Genomic DNA, 13,104 nt, shown 5'->3' with positions numbered 1-13,104 from the left:
TTAATGCTGAATTTAAACATAAAAGTTTAATCAAGTTTAGTCTTACCCATCAAAAGTTACGAGCCTGAGAAAATGCGCCTTATTTTAAAAAATAGGGGGAAACAACCCATAAAAGTCATAGAATCTTAACGAAAATCACACCATCAGATTCAGCGTATCAGAGAACCCTATTGTAGAAGTCTCAAGCTTCTATCTACAAAAATGTGGAATTTCGTATTTTTTACTCAGAAGACAAATGAGGGTGCGTGTTTATTTGTTTGTTTTTTGTTTTTTTTTCCCAGGGGTCATCATATCGACCAAGTGGTCCTAGAATGTCGCAAGAGGGCTCATTCTAACGGAAATGAAAAGTTCTAGTGCCCTTTTTAAGTGATCAAAAAATTGGAGGGCACCTAGGACCCCTCCCACGCTCATTTTTTCTCTAAAGTCATTGGATCAAAATTTTGAGATAGCCATTTTGTTCTGCATAGTCAAAAACCATAATAACTATGTCTTTGGGAATGACTTACTCCCCCACAGTCCCTGGGGTAGGGGCTGCAAGTTACAAACTTTGGCCAGTGTTTACATATAATAATGGTTACTGGGAAGTGTACAGTGTTTTCTGGGGATTTTTTTTGGGGTTTTGGGGGTGGGGTTGAGGGGAGGGAGCTATGTGGGAGGATCTTTCCTTGGAGAAATATGTCATGGCGGAACAGAAATTCAATGAAAAGGGCGCAGGATTTTCTGAAATTACTATAAAAAAAAATGAAAAAATAAACATGGAAAAGTTTTTTCAATTGAAAGTAAGAAGTAGCATTGAAACTTAAAACGAACAGAGATTATTACGCATATGAGGGGTTCTAATAATACTTTAGCATAAAGAGCGAGGTATTTAGGAGGAGATAAATACCTCGCTCTTTATGCTATAGTATTTTTAGTAATTTCAACTATTTATTCTACTGCCTTTTGGATTCAGGGGTCATTCTTAAAGAATTGGGACAAAACTTACGATTTAGTGCAAAGAGCGAGGTATTAACAAGGGAACAAACCCCCTCATATACATAATAAAAATTTAAGAGTATAAAAGTTTGTTATGTAAGCTAATTCATAAGTTATGTATATTTTTTACTAATAAAAACATTTGTTAAAAATTAAAATTTATAGTTGCCGTTTTATGTAACCGAAAATTTGCAGGGCAACTAGGCTTTCCCCATCCCTTATTTCTCAAAATCGCCTGATCAAAACTAAGAGAAAGCCATTTAGCCAAAAAAGGAATTAATATGCAAATTTCACATTAATAATTTAAGTGTGGAGAGCCAAAATCAAACATGCATTAATTCAAAAACGTTCAGGAATTACATAAAAAAACTAGTTTTTTTTAGCTGAAAGTAAGGAGCGACATTAAAACTTAAAACGAACAGAAATTACTCCGTATATGAAATGGGTTGTCCCCTCTGCAATCCCTTGCTCTTTACGCTAAAGTTTGACTCTTTGCCACAATTCTGCTTTTTAAAACAATTAAATCTATTTTTCTAATTTAATCTGGTCTGGTCCCAGATACGCCTGCCAAATTTTATTGTCCTAGCTTACCTGGAAGTGCCTAAAGTAGCAAAACCAGGACAGACAGACCAACAGACCCAGACAGACAGACGGACAGAATTTGTGATTGCTATATGTCACTTGGTTAATACCAAGTGCCATAAAAATCCTATTCATAATCTTCAGTAACTTATTTCTAACCTTATAGCTACCATATTTAAGAAACTTGTTTACTACACTATCAGCACATGGAAGCTTATTATTTTTAATCCTTTTAGTAATGTTGCTAATTCTTCCTCACAAAACAAATCTTCCTTCACATCCAAGGTATTACAAACTTTTTCATTTTCCTATTTATCTTTTCCTGCAGCTCTATCTCAGTTTAGCACATTCTCAAAATGTTCTACCCAACTCTCTTTGCCTTACAGCAACTTTGCCCATATCTCTCATGGCCTTAGAACAACTTTCCTTGTGTGTGGAAAGGCCAGATTAAGTTGAAGCGATGTTGTTCATTATGTATATTATTTGAACAGAAAGAAATCACAATAAAAAACCAAGTCAAACCCAAAACAAGCAGAAACTATCACAAAGAGGAGTAGGGCTAACATCCTCCATGCCTTCTAAGACATGAACATAATTTGGACTTTATGTCCAGAGTTACTGACAATCCCCTCTGTATGGGATATTATTCCAATTGAAATAAGAAATTCGAGTCATTTGGCTTCCTTCAAGGCTGTTGTTAAGAGATTCTTCCTTGCAAAAGAATAGTATGATAATGATGCAAAAGTATAGTAATAATGCATGAGTGTCATAAGTAGAATCTTTGTATGTAGTAATATGTAGAGTAGAGATGACTGCCACCTGCTGCCAACAAGCCCCTCGGGGCTTGTTGGCAGCAGGTGCAGCAAAATGTTTTGTATACATGTTTTTGAAATAAATTAATCTAATCTAGACTGGATCACTGAGGATTTTAGATAATGGTTTGACAGATCTTTGGACAACATTCCAGGGATCCAATGATAGATTACTCTATATATTAAGGGTGTAATTGCAGAGAGATTGATGAAACATTTGTGACTCTCTTTACACACAGGGATTTATCCTTCTTAACGACCAAATTGTGTCTCCAAAGTTTGTTTTTCATGGATATTATATCCAGGACAGTTTTGGCAGGCTCTTATGTTCTTTTAAACCCTCTTTAACAATCCATCATATCTACATCTAGAGAAGCCATGAAACGATTTTGACTTAGAATTTAATAGCATAGTCCCACTAACACAGGAAGGCACAGTGTACTAACACACAATATGATTTCTTTAAATTTTAAGGGGCAAAAATTTAAGACAAACTAGTGTTCTTATTTATAAAAAAGGCTAAAATAGACAGGTTTGATCATATCTGGAACCAAGTATACTCAGTAACATGTTGATGAAGAGAACTATCATCCAGTGCTTGAACTGAACTTGGGAAAAAAAATTCATATCAGAATATATTTTACTATGTGATAACCAACCAATACCAAGAGCATTTAAGTCACAAACAATCCCAATTTTGATGATAGTGAGTAAAGGTAAGTAAGTTAAAATAGTAGATTCTCATATTTTAAAGCACAATCAACACTCCTTGAAAGGGCTATGATACATAATTACAAAACAAAGATTTTGAGAAAAAACTTGAATGTCTCAACTCTAAATTGACTACTTCATGTCCTTAATTATTGAACTCAAAATCAACTACTTTACATTTAAAACCCAAAGAAGAAGAAACATAGACTCTTTGTATTCGCATTTGATAATAGCCACTTAATTGCTGTAAATGAACAGAAGGATCACTACAATTCTTAGGCAGAAACACAGTCACAGCAATCACACAGGGTTTTCAGCTTTGAACAAAAACAACAAACTCATGCCATTTTGATGATAAACTAGCTACATTTGTATGGATGACAATAAATTTGCTCACATCTCTGAAATGAATTGGGGATGAAAATGAATAAACATGATTATGAATTCCAAGGTGTAAGGAAAAGGTATAGATAGTAGCTTGATAAGTATGTCCCAACAAAAGAGTCTGCAGCCTCCCTGAATTAGTAGGTAATGCAGATGCAGAAGATATTGCTGCTTGCCAAGACTATGTAAGTGGTAAAGCCTATAGAGATTTTAGCATAAACATGTCTAATGTAAGCTCTACATTTACAACAGATCATGATGAGTCATTTGTCAGTGCCCTATCAAGTGTTTGTAGAAGAAAACCTTCAAATAATTCTTCTTTCCAGTCTTGTCAGTCAGAACTAAGTGACATTAATGATGTCTATACTGAACATAAAGATGGACTATTAGTGTTTTACAGTAATGTAGGTTGTATCACCACCAAAACATATAAAATATAGGCTGTAATATCAACTACACTTGAAGTGAGTGAGTTTTTTATACACACAAACACAAAAGAAACTGTGATGCATTACCTTAAATTGTACTTGCTAGCAATATAGACAAATCCAGTGTATAATAGATGTTGGTGATGGGGCTGTGGGACATCTGCTGCATCCCATTGAGTGGGCCATGGTTTTATTACCCAGTCCTTGTTGAGATTTGATTTTAAGCTATTGATTGTTGTAGATCCCACTGTCATCTTGCTTAGACAATTCCACAGACTTGTTATTTGATTGTCAAAGAAATAGTCTTTGTCATCAAACTGGAGCAACTTATAGGTCATTATCATGTTGCCTCAGCATTGAAATTAAGTCAGAGTATGTAGCTTCAGGCTCTGCAGTCAACATCCATACTCTTTATCTTTGAGATCTTTAATGCATTTAGTTGCCTGTCTTTAAGCAGATTCAAGAGCTATCTGGTCTGTTTTATTAATTTGTGTAGTAATTCACATTCCATAATTCAATCTAGGTATCACCAGGCTTTTATAGAGTCCAGTCACTATTACTGGGGAACTACTAGTGATTGTGTGCTTGATGATACTAAGAGTTTTGTTAGCCCTGCATGGGTGTGGCATTGACTTACTGGGGCAAAGATCCCTGGTTTACAATGGTTCCAAACCTTGTGAATCCTAAAGGAAGAGGAACTGTCCTGTACATCACAACGACCCTGAAGGTAGGAACTTTCAAACTTGATCTTCAGTATAGGACATGGGCACAGCAGGTGTGGATAAAGATTGAGCAAAAGGACCACCCTTTAATTATAGAGTGTATTTAAGCCCCCCCCCCCCCTGTCAGAAAAGTTCCCACACAGCAATTACAATGTCTAAAAATTCAGTGATGAGTCATCCTCCCATTACAATTTAATTGTTGGAGACTTTGACCTGCCCCAAATCTCACAAATTAATGGCTATGATGCTTTGGGTAACAATGATGACCAGAATGACCCACTCTTTGAGTGCCTCCAACAGTATTCATTATATCAGGCTATTAATTTCCCAAATAGGTACCAAGGGGGGCCGGAGCCCAACTCTCCAGGATCTCCCATTTGTTAAAAATAAGGAAGCAAAGATGTTAAGGATAAGATTGGTCCTTTGTTAAGGGGGCAGTTTCCCCCCCCCCCCGCACAATAGCTTAAAGAAAAAATTATACAGCCCATAGCCCCTTGACTATCTGGATATGAACCCCCTCTTGCCCCCCCCCCAATAAAAATGCTGGAGATTTGCCTCTGCCTCTGTTGAAATGAAAAATATAGAGTAGGTTTGGCTTGATTTGAAAAGGGTGCTTGTGCAGACAGCTGCAAAATGTATAACAATCAATTGGAAACAAAGCCTTAGAACCCTCCCTCATATCACAAAAGAAATCCAGCCAGTAACTGAAAAGAAACAAGAGAAAGTACAAGGATGTTCCAACATAGGTAAACTATGACAATTTTAAACTAATGGAAAACAAAGTCTGGTACTTTGTAAAAGAACTTACAGACTAGTATGAGGAGTGATTAAAATCTGCATCAAAAACCATCCAAAGAAGTTTTGGAAATATACCTCTATTTAAAACTTCAGTACACATTCAGTAACAGAACTCTCAGTTAATAAGGATACTATAGCTAATCCTGGAGACATAGCTGAAGTCCTGAATGAACAGTTCAAGTCAGTTTTCACACCTCTAGATAATGCCCCTTGCCATAAATACTTCAGTAAAATATTGAGAAGCCTATACAATTTATCAACATGTTATGGATTGTATTATATTGTTATAGATATAGAACAATGGTTCAAAAGATTGAATCCAAAAAAGAAAACTGTTCCTAAAGTCTCTAGACATCAAACAAGTTCCTCAACATTGGTAAAATGTAAACAGTACACCTGTCCAAGTTAGTAAAATTCTGTCAGAGCAAGTAAAATTCTTGCAGGAATTGTGAATACCACAATTCAAGAACATTTTTTTGATAACCAACTGCTCACAGACAGCCAACATAGCTTCTGGTCTGGGCAATCAGTTGAGATAAATCTTATTGATGCTTATGACTATATCATTGAGTTGCTAGATCATGATACTCTAGTTGACATGATTCTTTTTTATTTTGTCAAAGCATTCCATAAAATCTGTCATCACTGACTGAAGAAAAGACTAACAGCTATTGGCATCCATCTGGAGGTGGTAGAACGGGTGATGAAGTTTCTTACAAGAATAAAGCAGAGAGTTACAGTATTTGGTGAAAATGGACAAGAATTATTCTTGGAAGTTGACAGTGTTGTCCCTCAGGGAATAAACTTATGTCCAACATTGATTAATGTTTTTATTGATGATGATCTAGAAGCTACAAAAAATAAGAAAAGTCTTTATGTTGAGGATTAAAAGCTTATAGGCTCTGCAGAAGAATCAACTACAAGAGCTTGAATACAGGAAGACCCATATTTTGCTTTCACTATGGACCTGTACATGGAAGCTTGAATTTAAAATTCAGAAGTGAAAATCAATACACTGTGGGAGAAAAAAATGTAAAGTGACAGTACTTGTAAAGTTAGCTTAGCCTAAGCTAAGAAAATTTCAGTAAGGAATACAGGGCTAAAACATACTAGGCCTATGGGAAGGTATCAGCAAGCTACTATGTTAGCACTCTTCTGATTCCTCAGTCTTAGAAATTTGTCTGTTTGACAGGTCTAGGCCTATACCTAGAAGTTTAGAAAAAAGAACATTATACCTTAGTTTTCAGTCTCTTCTTCTCTGGTTTTAGTTTTGGAAATATAATTCCTGTTATTTTGAGTTGAATTTTAAGCCATATCAGTGGGTCTTTCCAAAATTTAGGAAATATATTTGCAGATCTTTGAAACTTCATGAATTGGGAATGAGTTAGGCCTAGATTGTGAAGCTGAACTTTTCTTGAGCTTTATTTTAGGCTATGCAGAAGATCTATTGTGGAAGGTTTCAGTATCATAACACATTTTTTAAAGGTCATTTAAGGCTAGTGCCTTCTAGAGGTAGAAGGGATAGGAAGCCTAATTCAAAATAGGCTACTTTCCCTCAGCATGTTTTAGTCTGTAGTTCTAGGCCTACCCAGAGAGTTTCATTTTTCCTACCCTAATGTAAGATAGCACAAAGTAACTTGTCTGGGATTTTACTTTATTTTTTAACACTTCCTTAGGCCTATTCAAGAAACTACCCAGCTTAAAATGCTTTTCCTTAGGCCTCAAAGTAACTTTAATCTAACTAATAGGCCTATGGTGTAGCCTAATAACTAAGTGTTTCTTGAATTCAACAAGAATGTGAAATGAGGAATATTGTGCTACTCCTGTTATATTAATAGGTTAGACTAGATGTAGGCTATTTCATTTAGCCTAGTTAAGTAGAGAAAACAGTTGCCAAAATTAGTGAAGGAGACATTTCACGAAAAAAAGCCAGCCTATGATGAGGAAAGATAAGAATTTTAGGTTGGTTAACTTGGCATATTTCTTTTATTCAGGAAACTTAAACAGCACTTACTATATTTGTATTTTTGACCGGGACAAAAAATTTTCTCTTTCCCGCCATTTTCAAATTTAAAATATGGCGGGCTTCACCATCCAATATAAAATTCTACCATAAATGTTGAAATCCCTATCTAGTCAGAGAATTTCATGGACGCATCATGGTTGCAGCCATAAATACAACTCATGTGATACAGATATCCAACTGTTCAATTTCTCACGGATGATAAAATTGGAGCTTCCTGATGTCGGTGTTCATCTTCCTACCGAACTTCCACTCTTAAAACACCTTATTCAGGACATTTGATCCTGACAAAGTAAATTCAGTAGAACTAAAAATAATTATCTTATGACTACTCATTACAAATTTTTAACCCTTTGATCATCTAATATATGTTTAGGATAAAAGTTTTTTTCTCATTTAATTCTGTGTTTTTCTATTGCCTTTGTGGGGATCCTTAGGGCAAAGCCCATCATAATAATCATGTAAATTTGGATCGAACGCAACCCTGCTTAGCTTTTGATTTAAGACGGAACTAGCTACTAACCTAATTTCCAACCTTAACCGCAGCACTTTTATTCTCATAAAATTATGAAATTTTTTTCTACCAAAACATGGCACCACAATACCGCTGCTTAAGTAAAGAACAATCTTGGCACAATGTATTATTTATTTTTTTGTGGTTTTAGACCAGGACACTTCGCAGAGGAGTTGCCGAAGAAACTTTGAACAGGGTTCATTCGATTGAAAGCTCCCACGCCAAACATTTCCCCAAACACATCCAATCCAAATGTTAAGATAACCAATTTGTCTAACGTAGTTGAAAGATTTGGAAATTTTGTCATTGAGGATGACAGTTCCTCTACAGCCCTCAGTGTAAGGGTTGTAATTCATGACCTGGGGGCATATAAAGTTTATATAGAAGAGATGATCGTATAGACTTCGTAGGGGACTCATTGGATTGGTAATCAGAAGTTTTAGTGCCATTTTTGAGATTCAGAGTGATTGGGCAGCGGCTACAAACACACACATGCCTCGTAATGTCTCATAATGTATCCAATTGAAATTTTAAGATAATATTTTATTCAAAATAGTCCAAGGATTATACAACAAGGCTTTTGGCGTCGAAGCAAACTGTCAGATTCTGGGGGCAAAGGTTATAAGTTATGCCCCAGGGGCACTTAAAGTTTCTATAACAGGTATGGCTGCATAAACTTTAGAAGAGTCTCATTTGGCTGAAAATTGGAAGTTATAGTTCCCTTTTAAGAATAAAAAATGATGGAGGGTAACTAGCCTCCCTCCCCCGAATACCCTTCTTTTCACCAAACGCATCCCATTGAAACTGTGAGATAGCCAATTTCTTCAAAAATGGTCCAGAGAACATATTACAATGGCTCTAGGGTTAATACAACCCCCCAGAGCCGCGGAGCAAGGGATGTAAGCAATGCCCTGTGGGTAATTAAGGTTTTTATGGAATAGCTGTTTGTATAAACTTTATTTAGGGCTCATATGATTTGAAATCAAAAGTTTTAGTACCCTCTTTAAGAGTCAAAAGTGAATTGAGAACCACCAGCCCCCTTCTCCACCCCCATCATTTCTCCCAACACATCCAATTAAAATTTTGAGATAAAAATTGTGTTCAATGTGATTGAAAAGTCCAGAAATTATGTCTTTGAGGATGACAACCACCCAACAGCCCTCAGCGCAAGGGTTGTAAGCTATGCCCCAGGAGCATTTAAGGTTTTCACTGAAAGGATGGTTATATAAACTTAAAATGTGGCTCATTCGTTTGAAAATTATAAGTTCTAGTTTCGCTTTAAGAGTCAAAAGGGATGGAAGTCAACTAGCCCCTCCCCTAGCTACCCTTCTTTTATGAAATGCATCTGATTGAAATTGTGAGATATTTATTCCAAAACTGAATAGTCCAAATACCATATAACAATGCTTCCAGTGTTGACACAACCCACCAGAGCCCAGGGGCATTGACTTTAAGTTATGCCCTGAATGTAAGGTTTTTTTTAGAATGGGTTGTTGTATAAACTTCAGATGGGTGTCATTTGATTTTAAATCGGAAGTTCTAGAGCTTTTTTCAAAAGTCAAAAGTGATTTGAACCTAAAACAATGCCTCCAGGGTAGACACAACCCCCCAAAGTCCAGGGGCAAGGACTTTAAGTTATGACCAGGGGACATATGAGGTTTTTATGGAATGGCTTTCGTATGAACTTCAAATGGGGCTCATTTGATATGAAATTGGAAGTTATAGTACCCTTTTTAAGAGTCAAATGTGATTTGAGAGCAGCCACCTCACACCCATCATTTCCCAAAAACAAACACCCAATTTTTGGACATCTATTTTTTCAGCATTGTTTGAAGTTTCAGTAATTATGCGTTTGGGTATGTCAACCCCTCCGCCCCGAGGCCTCAGGGGAAGGGCTGTAAGGTAGGTAATTTGTTCATTGTTTTCATCTAGTATATGTTCTTGAGAAAAGGTATGCATGTTTGACAAATACTTTCCCAAAATAGGAAGGATATTAAAGTGAGTCTTTCAAGGAATATTTAACTAAAACAAAGCATGTTATGTTTATGGATTGTCAAAAGCGTATAACTTAGGAATGTTTAAGTAAATTAATTTCGAACTTTCGGGAAATGATAAGGGAGATGATCAATTGACCAAAAAGACAATATTTGCACGCTACTACTATTACAACTACCGCTGCTTCTATTGCTACCACTACTATCACTGGAGCTACTACTTCTATAGCGGGTACTACTGAGGCTGAGGATATGGAAATAAACATCTGAGGAAACGTTGAGGGGAAACGTTAAACTAAGTCAAAGCATATTATGTGCACACAGATTGACAATACGGACGCATCACCAATATTTTTGGAACGATTTATCGTGCCAAATGGAAACTTCAGGGGTATCATGAGTGAGATATTCAGTTGACCAAAAGGTATAATGAGCCAGCTACTACTGCTATTAATACTGTTGCTACTACTTATAATTATACACCATTACTGCTACTAATGTTCCTACTACTACAACTACTACTATGATACTAGTGCAAATGAGGCTAAGCGTGTGAAATTGAAAATTTGACAAAATACTGAGAGGGAGTTCGAACTGAATCAAAACACACTATGCGCATGCGGATTATCAAAAGGGTGTATCTCAAGAATGGATTTTGGTAATTAAGTTGGAACTTTCAAAGAATGTTTAAAGGGGAAGAAAAATTGACAAAAAGGTATGATATACATGCCACTACCAACACTACTACCACTGCTACTTGTATTAATACTACTACTTCAGCTAAACTATTCCAACTACTACTTGGATTGCAACAGCCCTAGAGTATGAAGATGAAAAGGGCGACAATAGGGGGGGGGGGTTAAAATTGCAAATCAGCAATGTTTTTGTAACGTCTTACTGTGCCAAGATGAAACTTCCTGGGCATTATGAAAGGAATGTTCAACTGATCAAAAGGCAAGATGTAAATGCCACTACCGCTATTAATGCTGCTGCTACTACTGTTACTGCTACCACTACTACTAATGCTGTACCAACACTGCAACTACTTCTCCTTCTACCACCGCAACTACTGTGATGCTAGTACTACTAAGGCTAAGTATATGAAAGTAAAATTTGAGAGAATAATGATGGCACATTCGAAATAACAAAGGACACTATGTGTAATTAGACTGTCAAAAGAGCATATCTTAAGAATTGATTTGTTGATTAAGTTGAAACTTCGGGTTTTGAAAAAAAATCGGATGTTGAAAAAAAACAAAAAAAAACAAGATGATATATGCATATTGCTCCTAATACTACTTCTGCCACGACAAATATTGCTACTACACAAGCTAAGGGCATTAAGTTGAAGCTTTTAAAGAATATTTTGGCAGATTTTATACTAAATCAAAACCAACTATGATCATGTAAATTGTCAAAAGGGTGACATAGTAATATCACAATAAAGGCTTTTATTGTTAAGTTATACCTTTCAGGGTAAGTTGTGACAGATTATGAAATAGCCAGAAGACAACATGTATACTTTTAACACTACTTCTACGGTTACTGTAACTAATTTAAATAAGGGTGATAAGTTGAAAAGTCTATAGAATGTATAGAGTGAGTTTCAATTACACAAAAGAACTATGTACATGCCTGTATTAAGTGTATTAAAAATATCATAGGCAGCGCTGCTCTATTATAACTCGTAATATCATTGCCATTTTAAAGGGGCTAATTTGATTGGGAATTAAAAGTTCTAGAGCCCTTTTTAAGAGTAACAAATGATTGGAGAGCATCAGTTTCCAAAAATTAATTAAAAAATTTTTTCTGTAAAATAAGTTTTCAAGGAAAAGTAAAGAACACCATTAAACCAAAAATGAGCAAAATTAGAATCAAATAATCTATCAAAAGAATCGATAAATAGATGAAACCCAAAACGAACAGAAATTACAATAAATAAGCGAGTCAAACTCAAAATGAGCAGAAGTTAGCATGATTGGGGCTCACAGCCCCTGTGCCTGCACAAGGTCACAACATAAAATGCCCTTCATTTTGCGGCAGTTTTACGCTTGGTAGATTTTTTATTCCATTTTTTCTCGCGGAAAAAGTTTTAATTAATTCCATACAAGTATATTCCCTTAAGTTATAAGCTGAATCAAACGCTTGTTCATAATCTATAAAACTGAGAACTACAGGCGTTTGATGACAAAAACTTCCCAATCATTAATCAAAGAGAGAAAATTTGGTCGACGCATACAATTTCGAATCACCTTTCTTTGGAATCTCTTTCTAGGCGAAAAAGGGGAAGTACCAAGTCATTTTAGGAAAACCTTAATTAAACCACTGTATAAGAAAGGTTACAAGAGTGAGTGTCGTAATTATAGAGGCATTAGTCTGGTCTCTGTAGGTAGCAAATTACTCAGTAATATGATACTTTTTAGACTGGGAGATGCAGTAGACAAAGTTTTAAGGGAAGAACAGTGCGGTTTGGAAACGGTAGAGGAGGTGTCGACCAAGTTTTCCCTCTTAAGTTAATAATTGAGAAGTCCCTTCGTTGTCAAACACCTTTTGTCCTCAGTTTTATCGATTACGAGCAAGCTTTCGATTCTGTTGATAGAAGAGCGTTAGAAAAGGTCTTATATCCTTATATGGTATACCAGAAAAATACATTAAAGTGATTTGTGCTATGTACAAGAATAATATTGCTGCGGTTAGTGTAGGAAAGGAGGTTAGCAACTGGTTTTGTATTAAATCAGGAGTTAAGCAGGGTTGTGTTATATCCCCCTTTATATCATGAAAAGAGAAATCACCAATGCAACAGCACAAACACAAACAAAAAAAAAAAAAAAAAAAAAAAAAAAAAAAAAAAAAAAAAAAAAAAAAAAAAAAAAAAAAAAAAAAAAAAAAAGACAGAAGGAGAAAACGAAGACTGTTTTCCTAAATTAGTGATTAATATAGACCAGCACTTGAATAAGGCCTTAACCCTACTCATCCATACAATCACATAGGTCAAACAGCATAGCCATACACAATCAACCATAAAGAATAATCCATGGACAGGCAGTCATGTCGTCAATAAGTATAAGTCGTCATTTACCAAACAATAGAAACAATAAAGACAAATAATTCAGAGGCAACAACCCAACACAAGGGCTCATCAGGAGAATACACTTGTCTAT

The 13,104-nt window shown here is 35.7% G+C and overlaps 1 protein-coding gene across 1 annotated transcript in view; it reads right to left on the bottom strand.

The window, feature by feature from the left end:
• The window catches only part of LOC136039050 (zinc finger CW-type PWWP domain protein 1-like), a 29,759-nt gene extending 22,277 nt beyond the window's left edge, over window positions 1-7,482 (bottom strand). The window contains exon 1 of the mRNA XM_065722542.1: window positions 7,427-7,482. Within this exon, the coding sequence (XP_065578614.1) occupies window positions 7,427-7,474 (48 nt within the window). The 5' untranslated portion in view covers window positions 7,475-7,482. The remainder of the gene's footprint in view (window positions 1-7,426) is intronic.
• Between the last annotated feature and the right edge of the window lie 5,622 nt (window positions 7,483-13,104).

Source organism: Artemia franciscana, chromosome 19 (genome assembly GCF_032884065.1).
Source record: "Artemia franciscana chromosome 19, ASM3288406v1, whole genome shotgun sequence".
In the NCBI taxonomy this organism is placed as follows: Eukaryota; Metazoa; Arthropoda; class Branchiopoda; order Anostraca; family Artemiidae; genus Artemia; species Artemia franciscana.
Note: the sequence above shows the minus strand (reverse complement) of the source record. Positions and strands in the feature narration are given on the sequence as shown.